The sequence below is a fragment of the Monopterus albus genome, unplaced genomic scaffold (assembly GCF_001952655.1).
Source record: "Monopterus albus unplaced genomic scaffold, M_albus_1.0 scaffold22.1, whole genome shotgun sequence".
In the NCBI taxonomy this organism is placed as follows: Eukaryota; Metazoa; Chordata; class Actinopteri; order Synbranchiformes; family Synbranchidae; genus Monopterus; species Monopterus albus.
In genome coordinates, this window is record NW_018127902.1 from 2,185,597 (window position 1) to 2,205,226 (window position 19,630).

A 19,630-nucleotide genomic window follows, 5' to 3' on the forward strand; every position below is an offset into this window, starting at 1 on the left:
CCGCTAGGCTTTAAAAAGTTAGCATATAATTTTACAACTTTGAAATGTTATTGAGAATTATAATCACCAAAATAAACTATCATCTCCTCGCGGGGTATGTGCTTATACCATCAGTCTCCCATTTAACGCTCTGAATATGATGTACAGTAAAGAAGAGTGTGATCAGTCATGAACATGACAGAAGTGCAGATGATGTCTAGATGTTTGTGTGGTTAGTGTATGAGATTTAATGTAGGCTAATTAAGGTACAAACAGTGAGATCAGTGTAAAAAAGTAGTGACACATCTCTTTAGTTATAACTCCGATATCAACAGAGCTTCAGCGTTTATATAACAAAACACGTGATTAATAATTAGTTTCAGTGAAAGTGTTACGTCCGTGGCCCTGACCACCCCCAGCACCTCATCAGCTGGCACGGGCTGTCACAGTAGCTCCGCCCCCGCACAGATGGGAATGCATTGTAGACGGCGAGGCATGCCTGCTCTCAATTACAAGATAGGTACTTAAGGAGATCGTTAGTGTGTCCTCTCGTCAGATGATCTCTTGTGTTCCTGCTGGTAACCTGTCTCTGCTCTCATGACTAAGAATTTCTTGTGTATGACCTGTTTTCTAGATTGTTGGACCTGATTTCAGGTAGTACTGAACTGATTGCCCTTATTGTTTTTTGAAGGGTCACTTTCTGTTCGCACTGTTTTCTGTGGACTTGTGTTGAGGACCGGAGTACCCTCTGCTTGGTGGTTTCAGCCATTTTTGTATTAGCACCATTTGGTGCCTGGATTGTGAACTGTTTCATGATGTTCCCCCTCGTGCGTGCGCTTGTGTCAGAGTCGGCATGCTCCGGGGACACGGCTCTCCATTAGGTGTTCTCACTTTTGCGTGTGTGCTTTTGTCACAGCCCAGTATCCTCTGGGGACATGATGTTCCCCCACATGTGTGTGTGCTTGTGTCTCAGCCCGGCATGCTCTGAGGGACATGTCAGAGCCCAGTAAGTTCCGGGGGACACAGCCCTCCACTGGTTGTCCCTTGTGTCACAGCCCGCCATGCTCCAGGGACACGATGGTCCCCCTCATGCATGTGCGCTTGTGTCAGAGCCTGGCATGCTCTGGGGATACGATGTTCCCCCTTGTGCATGTGTGCCTGTGTCACAATCCGCCATGCTCCAGGGACATGATGTTCCCCCTTGTGCATATGCGCTTGTGTCAGAGCCTGGCATGCTCCGGGGATACGATGTTCCCCCTTGTGCATGTGTGCCTGTGTCACAATCCGCCATGCTCCAGGGACACAATGTTCCCCCTCGTGCGTGTGAGCTTGTGTCAGAGTCGGCATGCTCCGGGGATATGATGTTCCCCCCCTTGTGCATGTGTGCCTGTGTCACAATCCGCCATGCTCCAGGGACATGATGTTCCCCCTTGTGCATATGTGATCGTGCCAGAGCCTGGTATGCTCCGGGGATACGATGTTCCCCCTTGTGCGTGTGTGCCTGTGTCACAATCCGCCATGCTCCAGGGACATGATGTTCCCCCTTGTGCATATGCGATTGTGTCAGAGCCTGGCATGCTCCGGAGACACGATGTTCCCCCACTTGCATGTGTGCTTGTATCAGAGCCCGGTATGCTCCAGGGAAACGACTCTCCACTGGGTGTTTCCCCTCATGTCAGAGCCCAGTAAGCTCTGGGGACACGGCCCTCCACTGGGTGTCCCTTGTGTCAGAGTCCAGCATGCTCCGGTGACATGGCCCTCCGCTGGGTGTTCATCACGTCAGAGCCCGGCAAGCTCCAGAGACTCGATGTTCCTCCACGTGCGTGTGTACTTGTCAGTGCCCGGGATGCTCCGGGGGCACAACTCTCCACTGGGGTTTCCCCCTCGTGTCGAAGCCCGGCATGCTCAGTGGACACAAGCCCTCCACTGGGTGTTCCCCCTTGTGTCAGAGCCCGGCATGCTCCATGGGCACGGTATTCCCTTTCATGGGTGCGCTGGTGTCAGAGTCCGGCATGCTCCAGGGATATGATGTTCCCCCTTGTGCGTGTGCGCTTGTGTCACAGCCCGGCATGGTCCAGGGACACAATGCTCCATCTCGTGCGTGTATGCTTGTGTCTGAGTTCGGCATGCTCCAGGGACACAACTTTCCACTGGGTGTTCCTCCTCGTGTCAGAGCCCGACATGATCCGGGGACACGGCCCTCCATTGGGTGTTCCTCCTCGTGTCAGAGCCCGACGTGATCCGGGTCACGGCCCTCCATTGAGTGTTCCTCCTCATGTCAGAGCCCGACGTGATCGTGTTCCTCCTCGTGTCAGAGCCCGGGACACGGCCCTCCATTGAGTGTTCCTCCTCGTGTCAGAGCCCGACGTGATCCGGGGACACGGCCCTCCATTGGGTGTTCCTCCTCGTGTCAGAGCCCGACATGATCCGGGGACACGGCCCTCCACTGGGTGTTCCCTCTCGTGCGAGTGCGCTTGTGTCAGAGCCCGGCCTGCTTCGAGGACACGATATTCTGTTGTGTGCGCTTCTGTCACAGACCAATATTCTCCAGGGACACGATGTTCCCCCTCGCGTGTGTTCACTTGTGTCAGAGCCCGGCATGCTCCAGGGAAATGACTCTCCACTGGGTGTTCCCCCTCATGTCAGAGGGGCCTGTTCTAAACACAGCTGTTCTGTTCTGTCTTCAACAGCCCCGCTGTCCTAAAACACTGAGTACACAATCCTGGTTGTAGTAACATGCAACAACTATGCCACTGCTCCAAAATACAAGTACACAGAACATTTTGATATGTTTGACTTTTCATTTTAGTGACCAATTGATTTCCACTGTCATGACCCCAAAATGGGGTCTGTGAAAATGTGCTTTATAAACTGATCAAATAATTTGTGCAAAGTATTAATATGACAACTATTAGAGTGAAATAAAAGCTGAGATATAGTGTAGAAGCATTTAGTAGCATAAGATGGAAATACCAAAGTGCCTAAAAATTGTTCTTGAGTACAGTACCCACGTAAATGTAGAATCTGATTTGTCATCATTCCATGTAGAACTTTTGTAAAAAAAAAAAGACAACATTTCTCTAAATAATACATATACTTAATTTAATGGTAGTACTGGCAAAAGACATACCACCACAAATAGTATTGGGACGCCTGATCATTACACTAACGGAGACTTTAATGATATTACATTCAAATACAGAGGCTTTAATATGGAGTTTCCTTTTAAGGCGTTGATTTCTAATGTTGTTTTTTTCTCTAGTTGACTTATTTATTTGAAGAACTCTTTTTGGTTATTTATGCCCCATAGGCTTTTACTTGAGGAGGGCAGCATTTCGCCTTCCAGTCTGCCGGAATTTCAACAGAAGAAGAAGAAGAACGCGCTTCCACGATTTGTCGAACATTAGCCGCTGTTGGCTGGCGTTATACTGGATATAAAATGATTTCTAGTTTGCAAAGAAACGTCTCAACTTGATTCGTGTTGGATATCTGAAGGAGACGTTAGTCTAGTAAGTTAGCTAATGTTTGTGGACTGCAAGCTGCAGATAACGCCTCAACCATAGACTGTCAACTTTAGCTCCAATGCTAACGTTAGCTGCTTTTCTTCATACGTGAGCGTTTTGTGCTTCTGTCAGACACGGAGCAGGATGAAGGTAACGATCCGACATTGGAGCGGAGTGGCATCTTGGTTGTGGGTGGCTAATGATGACAACTGTGGGATCTGCAGGATGCCCTTCAATGGCTGCTGCCCCGACTGTAAGTAACCGAGCTGCTGGTTGTTAGCATGTGTGGTGTCTGGTCGCGCTCTCACGATGGTACGGCTGCTAGACGAAGTCGTGCGTTACGTGTCTGACATGTATAGGGCCAGATGGGGTTTTTTTCTAGGCATTTTTCTGCAGGTGCAACTCTTTTCGATCACAGTATTAATGTAAAATCCAGTTAGCTACACTAATATTGTAACGCTGAAAAGCATTTAACATCAAACCACATTAGGGTGAGGTTATTAGCAACTGTTATAATTTTGTTGACCGTGGTAATGTCAAATAAAGAGACGTACGCTTGGTTCCAATGAATGAGTGTTTTGCACTTTGCATGTGTGATAAGTGCTTTGCATATTGTAATAACTTGACCCCAAGCAGTTGTCAAATACAACAGTTTTTCTGTGACGACTGAACTTAACAGTGCTTTATCTTATTGGTTTTTAGATGCATTATTAAGGATTTTTCATGGTTTATAAACAGGCGGTGTAATACACAGTAATAGCACTTGCGGTTAATGTATTTAACAGCAATGGCAAAACTGTAATGATGTACTATGATGGCCTAATCTTTATGCCCTCAGTAGCCATTTACATGCAGTTGCGAGAGCAGAATTGCTTTCTCATTATGTCTTAGAGTAAAATGAGTTAACACACCTCCACTCTTTAGTATTTGTTTTCTACAACTTGTTTTGCAGGTAAAGTGCCTGGGGATGACTGCCCGCTGGTCTGGGGTCAGTGCTCCCACTGTTTCCACATGCACTGCATCTTGAAATGGCTAAACTCGCAGCAGGTCCAGCAGCAGTGCCCCATGTGCCGACAGGAGTGGAAGTTCAAAGAATGAACCAGCGAGGTGGTGTCGATCTCCACCCTCACCGAAGCCTGTCTGTGTGTTTCATTTGTATACCAGCTGTAAATAACTAAGTCTGTTCTCCATCTCATCAGAGGACATTTGGAGCATAGAGTATTCTGTTGACAGATTTAGTATGGAATAAAAAGTTTAAAAATCCTACAACACATGCACTGTATGGCTCTTTCTTTACATGGTGCATGAGAGAGTGTTCTCTGTGTGGTTGATTACACCAGAAATGTCTGTGGCCAGAGTTGTGCATGTGACCTGAATTTCAATCTGCTGCTGACCGACTGACTTTAATCCTTCTTGGTGAGATTTTGTTTTTCCAGCGGTGAATCTGAAGAGGTACTCAGTAGGTGGTTCATATCAGGTTAAAATTGGATTGGAGATGTTTTGTGTTTGGACATTTTGGCACATATAGGATATCTATTCAGACTGACTTATTGTAGCTTTAAACCTCTAATAGTTCATTTGGGGATAGTCCAGCAAGCTGAAAACACAACACTGACATTGTCACCTTAAGAAGTGATGTTGTTGGCAAACTGCTATTTACACATCCCAGAACATTTGTTTGAGGTTGTTACTGTCCACCTGAGAAATGAAAGTCTAGTTTTCACTCTTCTGGTCTCCAACTGAGAAAATCAAGGTGGAATTTAGCAGATAAATGATCCATATATTTATCGGCTGCGTGGTGCTGGGGATGTAGTGCACAGCAGTTTTATCTGAGCTTTTTTTGTCAATAGCTGTCTACTGCTGCTGGCTAGGAGGTATTTGCAGGCAGAAAAATGTTGCTAAAAAGATGAGGGGTCTGCAGAGGTGGTTGATATTTGTCTCTGTTTAGCATCATATTACACATACTAATATCTTAATATAATTTGATTTGCTCAGCATAAACCAAGATTTTTTTCCTCATAATCCTGGTAGCCATAAATCATAGCTGATCTGATTAAACAGCATTAATATAACACATTTTTGAGATGTATAATTGGCTGTCATTCAGATGTTCATGTCAGCACTTGATTCGTTTGTCTCACACTGTGGGGAAGTGAAGGAAATGGTTGACAAAGTTCTGTGTAATAAAGTTTTTTAAAAACAGTATAAAAAGTTATATACTGTACAAATCAATACTAAGTTATACAGAAGCAAGAATAGACAAAAACATTTGTTGAGTCACTTCTGATCAGCTGTAAACATTTGCTAATAAGGCAGTCAACACAAGCCTGCTTGGTTTTCCTAATCTTGGTGTACAAAGGATGGCGTGCTAAAGAGCAAAGTAGCAATAACAGTTTTAAGTTTCTCCTAATTCCAGTTAAAATTAACTACTTAAAATCAGTGAAAGGATCTGAAGCTGTTACAGATACAGTAAAACTGCACTGCTGATCAGAGGGGAGCCCCTCACCAGCAAAAGATCACTCCACTCAGGAGGCAGCCACCAGGCTCTGCCATTCCTCTTTCCACCAGGCATCCACAGTCCTTGACCTCCAGACATGTGTCAGGATACTGGACTGACATGGCCCTTCCACTCCATTACTGCAGAGAAGTCACATGACTGGGCAGTAGGTGTCACATGAGTTGGTAGCCAATGATTTCAGTCATTGGCTGCCAACCCAAAGAGCTCCAGCAGCTCCTTGTTCTCCGGGTCAATGAGATCAGCTGGCTTCTGCCCACAGTCGTTCTCCAGCTCACGGTCAGCACCCAGCGAGAGCAGGTAGCTGAAAGAAACAATACACCCCTGCTTAGTAAAAGAGATCAAAGTGACAGTTGTTCAATGATTTTTTTTTTGTTTGCTTTAATTTTTTTTTTTCCTAAAAACTAGATACCGTGCAATGTGTGGGAAGCTGTCGCTGCAGGCCATGTGCAGCGGGGTCCATCCCTCCTCATCTCTTTGGTGGATATCTGCTCCATAATGCACCAGCAGCTTCACACACTCCAGGTTCCCAGATAGGACAGCCTCATGAATAGCAGCCATGCCTGCATACAGACGACAGCACCAATTAGCACATGAAAATGTCTAAGGTTTCATAAGGAAGATCTCTAACTGCGTAAGCGTTTCACAGATCAGGGTTACCAGAGGAGTAGATGGTGTCCAGGTTGACTCTCTTGGCCCGGATGAAACGTCCTATCCTCTCCAGCTCACCGTGTCGTACATAGTCCTGGAAAATAATGTCATTGGGGAAGTGCACACTGCGCAGTGACTTCAGATAAGCAGATCCTTTGCAGCTGACTGGGACACCACAGTCCTTGGTGTAAGCCTTGATTCCTACAGTCAGGGGGACAGGGCATTGATAGTACTTCATCCTGCTCAGTCAGACTTCTGTTTGTTCTTGCAAAAAAATGGCAAATTCCAGCAAAACCCTTTCCTAACAATTACGTTTGACTTTCTTCAAGTCTTAAAAATCAGGGCAGATTCTCTTAAATATGAGGTCAGTTGTTTTCTTGTCGAAAAATCAGCCAGTTCTTCTCTTGCTATCGTGTCTGCAACAGGGGAGCTGTTCCTCTGAGGGCCAGGGCTCCTGGCGGATCCACTTATACTCTCTGTCAGGCTATTTTAAGAGGCAACACCTCACAGTTCCAGTGGCAGTATTTGGAAGATGAGTAGCCCTCTGGTCAGGCCCCTTCCACTAACCTGTCACAAGCCTCGGATACAGCTCACGTCTCCAAGACATGACTGCCATTAACGTCTGCCTTTGTTGTTACTCCCACATTCCCAGATTTTGGCCAGTTAAGTTCAGTGGTGACATATCAGCAGCTGAGAAGGCTGGAAGCCTCTAGTAAACAACAGGCAGGATAAAAGTGGATTTCTGCCAACTGTATGGGTGTGAACCGTCATGTTTAGGATATTGACTATCCCCTGTGCTGACATAAGCAGTCAAGAAAGTTCTGCTCTCTTAATAGCCATGTACTATTTTTAAACACTGATGTGAGACGTATTATTTCCAAATGACTGTTGACTTCAAGAAGTCACTAATGCAACACTATAAAGACACATTGTTATAAGCAGCACAAATGCTAAAATCCATCTGCTTTTCTCTGTTCTACTTCATTGTAAATTACATTTCTTTTGGGGTTTTGAAAAAAAGTTTGAAGACATCACTTAAAGCTCTGAGTAATGTTGATGGTAATTTAATGGGAGAAACACTGTCAGGTCCACCACTTGGGTCCAGCCCACTGTATTTCACTGAATGTTAAATGGGTTGCTATGAAACTTTGTGCAGACATTTGTCTCCAGATGGTGAATATTAAAAACTTTAGCAAGCCTATGACTTTTCCTCATTCATATTTGCACAGTAGCTCAAGACAGACTTAATTGTTACTTGTAATTGTCAATTTCTCTATACCCACGGGATAGATTATCAATAAATTTGGCATAGACAAACATGTTCACTAGAGAATAAAATTTAATAATTGTAGTTACTAAGTCAACTTTTATGACCAGTGTGAGTTTTGTGTTTGGTGTCAATGACCTTATGTTAGCATGGTAAACATGATACCTGCTACACGAGCATGTCACCACTTTTAACATTTAGCCTGAAGCACTGCTGGGCTAAAACACAGCCTGCTTTCTAGCATTTTATAGAAAAATTAAAACAACCTAACCATTAATTGTTGGGGGAAAAGTTAGTTCTCATGTCCACAACATGACATGAACACAACGCATTCGTAATATCATGCCAGCACTATCAGACTATAATGAAGGAAAAGCGTGCATCGCATGGCCATAGGCGCCTTGAGCTGACATCAGCATATAATGTTCACCACCTTAGTTTAGCTTGTTAGCATCCAAACAGTAGAGTTGAGGCTTATTATTTTTTACAAGTATTTGGAGAAAACAGGGGAAATGGATTAGTTTTTGAAGCACTGCACTAAAACCAAATACTTGGTGACATTAAAGGTTAAGTCACAAGGTCAGTTTCACAGCTCATCTCTGCCTTTAACTGTCTGTTTTAGTCCTCAAAAGCAGTCTTGAAGTCATCATGTCAGGCTCTGTTGTATTGGGCTTTTTTTAATTTTTTTTTTTTAAGTTTTCTTAAATTTTATGCACTGAATTAACAATAAGCTCTGGCCCTAACCAGCTAGTACACTGTCAAGAACTGCCATCCCTGTTTTGAGTCTCAAACGGTTTCAATATCACATGCAGAGTATAATGCCGTTTTCCATTCCAGGGTCCAAATAATAGTTGTCAATATGAACTTGCACTCTGACAAGACAAAAAAACCAACAAATCTTTGTTTTTTTTTTTTGTTTTGTTTATTGACCACCATTTCATGTTTTCCCACATCAATTTGGATATGATGGAATGCTTTAAGTTCCCTACCACTGTATAGCTGTCAAACCCATCACCTTGCTCTACTCAAGCCTCCCCTCCCTGCCAAATAACACACAGTACGTTCATTCTCCTGTTCACAGACAACCAGGAAAATATAAAGTAGTCACTCAACTCATCACAACAGTTTTTACATCATTCACACAGCATGCACTCACCCTCACACTCACACCATTGTGGCAACAAGGGTGTTGGGTAGAGCCAAAAGGGATGCTGGAGGTACAGTATGGGTGAGGGGTGGGGCTGTGCAACTGTTCCTTCCCCCTTCAGATAGAATGGACAATTCTCTCAAACCAAGCTGACCAGTTACTGTACTAATCTCGATCCGCTTTAGAAACCACATTTAATCTCCGATTAGGCATGAATGCAGTGCGACCTATCAGAACTGGCTCTAAAAACCATATTTGATCTGAGAGTGTGGGTCCATTCTATATCAACAGGGCCAACTGGGTACAGCTGGGCACAATGGTACGTCATTAAAAATGTCAAGTCCTAAATTAAAAAAAAGCAAAGTGAAAGCAATTCAATAAAATAGGATTGCCCCCAACAAAACATTTGTTTCTTTTAGACAATGTCAGTAGCCGTGCTACAATGAGGGGACTGAACTGAGAAAGTTTGGGAATGAAGAAAAAAATTAAAGTACACTTCCCCTGACTAAAGATGAAAAGAAATGGTCTCAGCTACAGATGGAGGGCCCTTTTTTGCTACACTAGAGAGGCTCTGTGGGTTTATTTTAGTGAAGATATTGCAAATTTAAAAACGTCCATGACAGCCCCCTTGTCCCCTGAGAGATCAGTCCTTACTAACCCCCTCACACAAAGCTCTGGTCCCTTAGATTTCCCTCAGAGGAAAAAGAACATTGGCAGCCTCCCCCCCCCCACAAATACAGGTAACACCACTCATTTAGCTCATACCCACACAGAACAATGGAAAGGGTTTTTTGTTTTTTTAGGAGCGGGAGAAAAGTCAACAGGGTCAACATTTTGAAAGCTGGATCTCAATGCCATTTTTACATTTGGTTTTAAATATACAAGGCAAACAACTGATGTGGAGGTTTGTAGAGAAGGCATTGAGGTCTCCCATTGAGGTGGTGCACTGTTCCACAGAGTCCTCACAGGCGGGACAAGACCAGTCTGGCCAGAAGCTGCGAGGCTGGAGATGTGGCTGGCAAAAAAGGCCCTAGCACACCACTGACGGACTGACCGACTAACTTGGCGAGGTGGCTGAATGACTGAGGCGCAGTTAAAGAGGAAGTATTAATGTTCACAGGACAGGGAAGGTCCACAAGGAAGTGAAGGTGGTGATGGTGACTGGTTAGAGGGGTTGGGGCAGGACTCGTCTCCTCTCTCTGCTAGCTCTTACAGCTCATCATGTTCATTGTCCTCACCATCAGACTCATCTTCATGTCCTTCATCCACGTCATCCAAATCCTGGAGAGCAGGGAAAAAGAGGGTCACTGGTTAATATAGAATTTCTCTGTATTAATACAGAATCTGCCAAGCATGCATGAAATGCATGTATGTGTATCCAGCCCGTGGCCAAACACAGCACATAGAAACTAGTGTGCTAAGTTGTAACAGATCTTCTGTTTCCATTGTCAGTTGCACCTGTTTATACATGAAGTACAAATACTGCACTTAGTTGGTTTGATTAAAAAAAAAAAAAAAAGGGGGAAAAAGTGAGAAATAAAATTTAGCATAAACTTTAACACAACTATTCTTATTACAATAAAATTTTTCATTGAAGTTACAAAAATATCTGTGTATGCTTTCATTTACAGTTATTAAAAAACCTGAATTGGCCAAGAAAACTGCAACTGGTGTACCTATAGTCTTTATGGTGGAGCCTGACAAGAAAACTATTACTTTTGGTTTAAGATTAGGAAAAAGAAAAAGTATGGATGTTTTAAAAGCATCAAGTGACCAGTTTACAAACACCATCTGAACAAATCAATCCTTTGTCCCCCTGTCAGAATGCATAAACATACTTCATGTCAAGTCTGAGGAAATGTGTCAGATACAGGATAACACTAATGCCGACTGTAGTGTGGCTCATGCAGTTTTTATCTGCAGCCTTGAGTCTCCAGATTGAGCCTAGTAACCCGCTACGACAGCTGCAGAAGGCATTAGTATGACAGTCGGCTGTGCTACAATTAGACTTTTGAGAATGGGGCGTGGTGGCAATAGTGGAATCGGAAGGTGCTAACAGAGAGGTATGAGAGGGCTGGTCAAAGTTCAAAATGCATGCTGTGCATTTCTAAGGCATTGTGGCAGGTTCTCATCAGACAGGTCAATATCGTTGTCACCAATAAAGATGCTAGCTGAACGCTTTGCACCAAGATTAAATTTGGTGTCATTTTTAACACGTTTTCTTTTTTTAAACAAGGTTTCCTGAGGTCACAGCCTTAAAGCCTCACAAGATGTGGTCCCATGAATCTGTTGTTGGCAACTACGGATTTGCCAGGGTTTTACTGAGAGATGGGCGCACACACACCCCTAACGCTGATCTCTTTAGCTTCTATACTGGTTTGAGATTAATCTCTGTTGTAAATAACAACCCAAGTGTAAGAGATAAAACCATTCTCTAAACATGAAACTACTCTAGAAAAAGGATGCAAACAATCAACCTCAATCTACCTTGGAGTTGCTCTTTCAAAGCATATGATGATGATGTTTTAGCCCCTACCATTTCCCACTTGCCTGACTTGTGGATCCTTCTAAATATTCAAGTTTCTACTGGTGTTCACAGTTTGACAGAGCAAAGAGTATATATACACATGACGATGGTGTGCTCTGACCTTTGAAAGAAAACTGCTTTGTTTTCATGGAAAACATACAGGGAACCAATCAAGCAAGATAATCTGAGCAACTAATTGGTAGTTACACTAGCTAGAATCAAAAGGAGCTCAGACGTCAGTACACTAATTATAGCCAACAATTCAGACACTTGTGTAATGTTTTTTTTTCCCTCTTAGCTAGTGTAGTTAACAATGAAGGAACCACACAGTAATCTGAGTATCCAACTGGACAACTATGCTTCAATTTAGAGATGGGCCTGATCTGATCCTATATTAATCATTCACTATAAATTGGGCTGACAAGGCTGATTTACTTAACGTTTCATATTCCAGTCCACAGCTTGCGTTGGATCATGAACCCACTGTAACCTAACTTGAGACACGTCACCGATCCCTATTCCATTCCACATCTTACCATAAACCCACAGCAACTTCAGTCTGTAACCCAATGAGCAAATAACATGAGATGTAGGTTTTTCTAATATATTGTATATTTGGGGATATTTTAGTCTGGAAACACAGAAAAGCAAGACAGCTACTTGTAGTGTGTGCAAAGCCAGCATGCCGAGGGGGGGGGGGGGGGGCCTGACAAAAGTCCAGCAGACAACCCAAATGCTAAAGGAATTACAGAGAAGTTACTCAACTTCGTTGTACTTGAAGACCAACCACTACCTGTAGTGGAAAATGTCAAGATTTCACAGTCTGTTGGAGCCCAGGTATAATTTGCCATTCAGAAAATGCATTTCAGAGACTACTATAAAAAAACCAAGTGTCATCCCAGTTAGAAGATGTTAAAGCCACCCAACTGATACTTAGCCTCAGATGTGAGCTGCCCCAAAGGTGATCCCCTCTAATCAGTTACCACTTTACCGGACCCTCAATACAAAGACAGGAGGGTTTTTTTTTCTTAAATAAATGAAATACCCTAATGGTGGCTACATATTAAATGTTAAATCTGGCAAAACAAAAGCTAAATGTTTATTTATAGCCCAAAAGTAGAGATTTGTAAATGTGCGTCTCCTTGGCCTCTGGCCATCTAGTAGTTGCACTTATCCATCATTAGTCACATTTAGTAGTGTTCATTGTTTTATTGGCAGTTGTGTATCAGATCGGAACCAAAAAAAAAAAAGAAAGTGGATTGGCCCATCACTAAATTCGCGTCTGCCTATAAAGTGCTTCAATGCATCTCAGTTAAGATGATCCCACCTCTGAATCCAGATCGTCGTCATCTCCTGCAGGTGCCCCACCCTCTTTACCACCGGTCTCCAAGAACTTGGTGAAGCCTTCTAATGTTCTCTCTCCATTGTAGTCAATCACCTGTTAATGATATTATTCCTGGTCAATACATTTTAAACATAATCCATGCATTTCACTTCAGAAACAAAAGTATCCCTGAGCTTCGGACACCCAACTGTGCCATTTGCCAGCTGTCAAACTTTGGCACCATCTTCAAATGGAGTTCCTAAGTTGCCCAGCAGTGACCTATGAGCAGTGACACAGCAACACCCCAGAGGTGATTGCTAAAATAAGGTTGCACATGAAAATGTGAAAGAACAGCAGCAAAGCACCCAATTTAATTTTTTTGTTTCTTAATCTGGTCAGAGAGACGTACCACACAGCTATGACCTGTCTTAGCCTTCTCCTGTGTCTTCAGCATGATTCATCTACGTGAGCCACGTCAGTATGTCCAATCCTTAAATTTACTAAGGGGTTCAAACCTGGATCCCATCCCATTTCCAAACTACTATGATGTGACCTAAAGCTCAAAAATGAGGTGTACATGTTGTAGTATTTCTATGAAGAAGCAACCCAGGTTATACATGTCTCAAACTCTCGCTTGCAACTTTTTTTTTCTAACAAAGCAAAGCATTGCATGATAGTTTTAAGGATTTCCTTGAATGGTCATAATCTCCAGGCAGTTGCACGTTCATGTGAGCTTACCTGACATCCACTGGTGCCATTTTAAAAGTTTTTGAATGTGCATGGTTTTGTGGATATATTTTCCCTCCTGCTGCTGCACTGTGACCAGAGAATAGGGAGAAAAATACAAGGCCTGAAGTTACTGCATGTTCTGGAGTTTTCATGTACAGGGACTCGCTGTTTTACCTGACCGGGTCTAACCTACAAGCAGCTGCCAGTGAAGACCCCCACAGCGGTTAATGATTAGCTCAATGCTGGATTCTTCTGGAGCACAGTACCCATTTGTTTTGACTGCTTGAAGCCAGTGTGTCTGCTGCATGTGATGTGTTGTTGGTTAACAAACCGATTAACAACCCATGATGTTATTGTTGGTGCTACGCTACCTACTGGAATTAATTTCACTACTTTGGGACTATATGCAGTTGTGTGGAGGAAGATGCAGTGACCACCGGTTGGATTTACTGCCCTTGGAGCTACTTGAAAGGGAACGATGTTTCCACTACTTGGTGGGACTTAATGGTATACACACACACACACACACACACACACACACACACACACGTTAATGCCTTGTTTAGAGTGTTAAATCTCTTTTCATTGGTACATATGCCTTTGTTTACCCATCTAGGGAGGAGAAATTCAAATTAATTAATGCAGTTGCAGTTCGTTGTGCTGTTTACTTTCGAGGCAACACCGGCAGCAAGAATTGTGCGTATTCATAAACTAGCCTCTTGCTTTTAGGACGAGGCTTTCTGGTTTTATCACTCAAATAATTAGACTATTTGGCATTATGAGGGGTGTAAAGCTAATCTAGAGGTACCCAAGAGTAAAGCGATGGCTGGAAACGAGCAATGAAATGATGCTATGGGCTCTTTAATGACTCAACTGCATTGACTTGTAAGCATCACAGGATTCTTCTTGAATGTAAAATAATGAAAATCAAATATAATTGCCAATATCTAGTTTGAAACTTTTTGTAAAAAACAAAAAGGTGGGGTATAATAGCAAGAAAAGAATTTAGAAAGTAAAGATTTCAAGGGAATAACACTGCACACAAATATTCAATGATGAGGCTCTCACCTTACGCTCCTCTCCTGCAGGGAAGAACTTTAGAGTGGGGAAGCTGTGGACTTTGACTGCATCAATCTCGTTGGCTGTAGAGTCCATCTTTGCCACAATGATGTCAGGGCTGTCCTTATACTTCTCTCCTAGCTTCTCCCAGATGGGAGCCAGCTGTTTGCAGTGTCCACACCAAGGTGCATCTAAATAAATAAATAAAAAGAAAGCATTTTTAGTTTTGAATCACAACTGTTCTGGATTTAACTTATTTGCATATTAATCAGTTTTAACACATCTAAGGGCAATACTGTTTCAGATGTAGAGGTGGAAGTGGGCAAACACACAGTGACGTGTCACATGCAGTGCCTCAGCTTCATGGCCTTGCTGCCCTTGACTGAACAGGAAATTGTCCTGCCTCACCTGTCAGGGTATATGGGCCTTCCCCACTGTGCATGACTGACCAAAAGCTGTGTCTGACAGCCAGCGATGGAAAATAATCTAGAAGCTATATTTAACCTGATCTTTTCAATGTCAGTGTCTGGTAATGTCGACTTGCAGACAGTGGGCTGTGAATGAGTTTGAGCATCAGCTCTTAGCTATCTGAACATAGCTTAGCATGAACAAAGTAAGAAAAGGCAAGACTACAGTTACAGATACTGTAGTTAGAGGCTTCGCCAAATCTCCCAGCTGAGCAACTGAGCTTTAACTGTCTGAAAAAACCCCTTTGGCACCTCAACCCAAAAGCTATTAAAGGCTACGTTTCCACACTTTTCAAATGGAAACTTCTACTGGCTCCCTGGTGGGGACAGTTACTGATAAACAGTTCCGTGTTCATATACCTGCTCTACTATACTGTGCTCAGTGGCCAAACAAATCCTTTCCTGGAACACTATTGCCAACAAAAGAAAGACAACGAAGCACCTGCAGAATGCAGTACTTGCAGCAGCATATTCAGGACAAACAGGGAATGGAAAGTCCTTTGTTTAAATATTTATCCAACATGTTAAAGCAGGGCTTTTCAACCAGTGTTGCTCTGTAAAGGCATTGTAGGTGGTTGCTGATCATGACATCAATAATGTCGTTTTCACTGTGGGAATCATTTATTTCCATGTATTACGCATTGTGAATAAAAAAAATTCATGCAAATATATAAAATTAGCTAGCTGAATGGCTTCTACACTAAGCTTTGCCAATAATGTCAGTCACTTGACCAAATCATTTCGCTCATGTAATGTTGGTGCACACATTACTTTAACACAGGGGGTCGCTAATCACCACTGAAACTGTGGAAATATGCCTACTCTTCATCTTTGGATCTTAATGGCAGTAGACAAGCCAGCACCCCCCGTTAAATGCAGCTACTAGCCAATGGTAGCAGTCTGCAAGTGCAACTTAACTAATGATAGACATGACATGCAGTGATGCTTCTGCTGCCTCCAACGTCCATTTCAAAGCATCAGAAGAGAAATACTTCTATCAACAGCTCTGGCATTTAAGTGGCATCAAAACAAGGCACTGGAATTTGCATTGTGATTCAGTCTGGTAGCTACTGATCGTAAAGGTACTGGTGCCAATGTAGCACTGGGTTTTGGTCAACACAGCACATGTCCTTGGTCTAGAGTGGAAGGTTAATTACCAGTTTCTATCCCTCATGCTTGTCTGGTAACTGGTCCAAAACTGGATTCACATTTGATAAAATGCTACCAACCCCCCAGCAAAAAAAGTAAATAGGACAATAACAGAGGCGCTTACAGAATTCCACAAAGACGTTCCATTTGGGATTGAAGACAACCTCTTCAAAGTTCCTGCCCACCAAAACCTTGACAGGGGTTTTGTCCCAGTCTTCAGGGATGTCCTGGCTCATGAGGTGGGGCTGTAAGAGAATAGACAGAAACTTACATAAGTGTTTGATTGCTTGTGGCCATCTGAAACGATGTATGCATGCATGTATGTATGTATACACATACATACATGCATACATATATATTTGTCTTCAGTACATTAGATATCCAGACAGCAAATTTTAGTCCAAAATTAACAGTGATTAAATCCTAAGCACCAGCCATCTAGAGGATACATGCGCATAAGCAGCCACTCCTTTCTGTCACCTTGAGTTTGCCCTCAGTGAACTGAGTACAGAATTCAATGATGCTCTCTGCTGTGATGGAGTCACTCTCTGGCTTGTACTTGGTCATCTCGTCCTCCAGGGTGATGAGGCGGACGGCGGGGCACTCCTCTTTCTTCAGGCCAAAGAACTCCAGGATCCGCTGGTTGTCGTCCACTTCGCTGTCAATGAAAATGAACAGGATCTGGACAGTGGAGAAATGAAGAGGAATATTTCACTATGACTAGTGTGTGTGTGTGTGTGTGTGTGTGTGTGTACACACACGACTGAGTAAAGCTTTAGATTTAAAAGGCATTAGTGTAATGTATACAGAATACACAGCAATCACATTTGACTGGTAATGAACTTTTATGAGCCTACTATTAGGTCAAATATAAATACACTTTGACCAACTAGCAGTTCACCTACCTGGCCCTTGAATCCCTCTGCAGCTTTCTTAAACTGGTCCATTTTGTCCTGGAAGTCTGTCGCAGTTTTGGGCACAAACATGAGGATGTGGGACTTGATGTCTCCACCAAAGATTTTAGGGGCAGTCTGTAGAAAACAGAAGCACATAAGTCTGACATACAGGGATCACAATTCAATTGCACTGCTCTTTGTTGTGGACAAATGGTAATGTTGACATGAATGGCACCATTCTTTACCTGCTCTGTGAACTCAATGACCAAAGGCAGCTGGTTGGCCTTGACAAATGCCAGAATTTTCTCTTTAGTCAGCTCGCCATCAAAAGTATTGCGCCCCTCATCAAACTGTAAAAGATACATGGAAACTGTGAACACCAAATATAGATTTACCAGACAACTTTAAAATCCCTTGGTAAACCCCAGCTGACAGAGAAGTCAGAGGACCAAAATGACTTTTACTGAGGGTTAAAAATAGCAGTGGTACAGCTGTGCCAAACAGCCCTTACTGGCACACAACAGGAGAAAAGACACTTGGCCAGTGGCATGCTGCCAGCCTTGCAAGCACTGACTGAGTTCATGAAAGTCCCTTGAAATAAACAAGTAAAATATTCCAGCTATTTATCAAGACTCAGGCCCTGCATATCTGCAAGCCCATATGTCAGTGGTGTCCGTATCAGGGTAAAGTTACTAACACAGATCAGAGGCCAGACAATGGCCTTAAGACGACTGATCGCTCATTCAAACGCCAAAATGAAAGAACATTCATAACTGAAAGGACTAAGTATGGAAATGCACCAAGATATTTAAAATGTACCGTTTCTTACTGAAGCAAATACGGCTGCGACAAATGATTATTTCATTGCGGAAATAATTTGTAAGCTACAAGAATGTTAAAACTAAATACACCCACCACAAGGCACCAGAACAAAAACTGCAACCAACCATTACTACCACCCCCCCCCACATTACCCTGCCAGTTATTTTCTTGATCGTTCCATCGTCTATAAAACATCAGATACGGTAAAACAGACTATATACAGCAGCACATACTGCAGACTCCAAAATGACTGCACAGTTGAGTCAGGTGAACACTACAGATAAAAAAAAAACAAAAACCTGATTATTAACACCTTGTACATGATGCTGAAGGTAGGATTTACTACAGAACTAATGTATTGGACTGCAGTGGTTTTAGCTTGATGAACTTGATAAACTGTCAGAGTAACTTTACTCAATTTGATGTATCTGAACATTTCAGCTATGAAAACCTTTCACAACTGAATTAATCACCATTAGCATTTACATAGCATGTTATGAAGCTCACACTAGAACCACAGACTACAAAATGTGGTAATTTAGTCAGCTGCTTAATTTTTATTGATGGACACTCTTGACCCATTTGACAAATCCACACACTGAGATACTGTTTCCCTGATAAGTAATGACCTCTGACCTATTCTGCAAGTGTGATTGTAGTCAGTACCTGGGATACAAGAGGCACCACCTGTTAAACAGAATCCCAGAGGTCGTGTACATTTCAGTGAGCTACAAGATGTGGGTGGAAGGAAATACATCACATTAAAAGGAAAGCTTTTAGCTGCCATCCATCACCTTATGGTCATAGTCAATGTGGCTACATGCAAGAAAGACAATCACTTAATACAGCTCTTCAGCATTCATTGTCATTAGTTCAACATGTTCAGGTCATTCACTGAGTAGTTTGAGCAACAGGCCCAGAGACAGGCACACATCTTGAACATTAACCTCAGACAGGCCAAGATTAAAAACCTAAAGCAGACACCGCGAGGTCAACAGCATCACATTACCAGGGTGTAGATCAAAACACTGATGTGTGTGAGTATGTGTTTCACAAGCCAATCCAAGGCCACAATGCTTGGTTACAACAATCTGATTACACCAGGGACAGTAATTACTTGTAATAATCACCTGTTGACCAATTTGAAATGCGCATATTATGAATGTCCTGTAACAGCAGGATGTCCAGAGGTTTAAAGATATATACAGTAGATTTATGTAGATGCCCTTCATGTATAAACAAACATACAAATTACTTTTTAAAAAGTGAAAAAAAGAAACTTAAGAACTTGAAGTCACCTTCTTGAAGAGGATAACACCATCCTTTGACACCTCAAACTTGGAGTAAACAGCATCATCAGAGGTCATGCCAAAGGGAATGTCATCTATGGCTTCAGCTGCTTTTTCGAAGGCGATGGCAAGTGCAGACTCAGTATCCTACACACACAAAAGCTTTCCTTAAGTTGGAGCACAGTGAAAGGGCTCTCCAAGGATTAAAACCATTAACCAGCAGAACGTCACCTTAGATGTGTGAAAAGCAACAAAGCAGAATCACAAAGATGCTGCCAGAAGGACTGTTTATGAATAATAATAAAA

At 42.8% G+C, this 19,630-nt stretch overlaps 3 protein-coding genes across 3 annotated transcripts in view; 1 reads left to right on the top strand and 2 right to left on the bottom strand.

The window, feature by feature from the left end:
- The first annotated feature begins 519 nt into the window (after window positions 1-519).
- anapc11 (APC11 anaphase promoting complex subunit 11 homolog (yeast)) lies at window positions 520-4,672 on the top strand. Its single transcript, XM_020594132.1, has 4 exons — window positions 520-633; window positions 3,290-3,488; window positions 3,615-3,735; window positions 4,435-4,672. Exons 3-4 carry the CDS (start codon window positions 3,627-3,629, stop codon window positions 4,578-4,580), a joined length of 255 nt encoding a protein of 84 aa, XP_020449788.1. The 5' UTR covers window positions 520-633; window positions 3,290-3,488; window positions 3,615-3,626; the 3' UTR covers window positions 4,581-4,672.
- A 1,068-nt stretch (window positions 4,673-5,740) lies between these two features.
- ppp1r27b (protein phosphatase 1, regulatory subunit 27b) lies at window positions 5,741-7,762 on the bottom strand. Its single transcript, XM_020594131.1, has 3 exons — window positions 6,658-7,762; window positions 6,410-6,560; window positions 5,741-6,301 (listed from the first exon to the last, which is right to left on the bottom strand). The coding sequence occupies exons 1-3, from the start codon at window positions 6,884-6,886 to the stop codon at window positions 6,178-6,180; spliced, it is 504 nt and encodes a 167-aa protein (XP_020449787.1). The 5' UTR covers window positions 6,887-7,762; the 3' UTR covers window positions 5,741-6,177.
- A 1,057-nt stretch (window positions 7,763-8,819) lies between these two features.
- Window positions 8,820-19,630, bottom strand: part of p4hb (prolyl 4-hydroxylase, beta polypeptide) — a 14,791-nt gene continuing 3,980 nt past the window's right edge. The window contains exons 4-11 of the mRNA XM_020594196.1: window positions 19,334-19,471; window positions 17,459-17,563; window positions 17,223-17,348; window positions 16,798-16,998; window positions 16,442-16,562; window positions 14,711-14,892; window positions 12,917-13,027; window positions 8,820-10,343 (exon numbers count right to left, since the gene is read on the bottom strand). Coding sequence (XP_020449852.1) covers window positions 10,272-10,343; window positions 12,917-13,027; window positions 14,711-14,892; window positions 16,442-16,562; window positions 16,798-16,998; window positions 17,223-17,348; window positions 17,459-17,563; window positions 19,334-19,471 — 1,056 coding nt within the window. The 3' untranslated portion in view covers window positions 8,820-10,271. The remainder of the gene's footprint in view (window positions 10,344-12,916; window positions 13,028-14,710; window positions 14,893-16,441; window positions 16,563-16,797; window positions 16,999-17,222; window positions 17,349-17,458; window positions 17,564-19,333; window positions 19,472-19,630) is intronic.

Coding starts and splice junctions, on each gene's coding strand:
- anapc11 (XM_020594132.1), top strand. CDS start 3,627: ATGAAGGTAACGATCCGACATTGGAGCGGAGTGGCATCTTGGTTGTGG. Junction 3,736..4,434: donor CAATGGCTGCTGCCCCGACT/GTAAGTAACCGA, acceptor CTTGTTTTGCAG/GTAAAGTGCCTGGGGATGAC.
- ppp1r27b (XM_020594131.1), bottom strand. CDS start 6,886: ATGAAGTACTATCAATGCCCTGTCCCCCTGACTGTAGGAATCAAGGCT. Junction 6,561..6,657: donor GGACACCATCTACTCCTCTG/GTAACCCTGATC, acceptor GTCTGTATGCAG/GCATGGCTGCTATTCATGAG. Junction 6,302..6,409: donor AGCTTCCCACACATTGCACG/GTATCTAGTTTT, acceptor TGTTTCTTTCAG/CTACCTGCTCTCGCTGGGTG.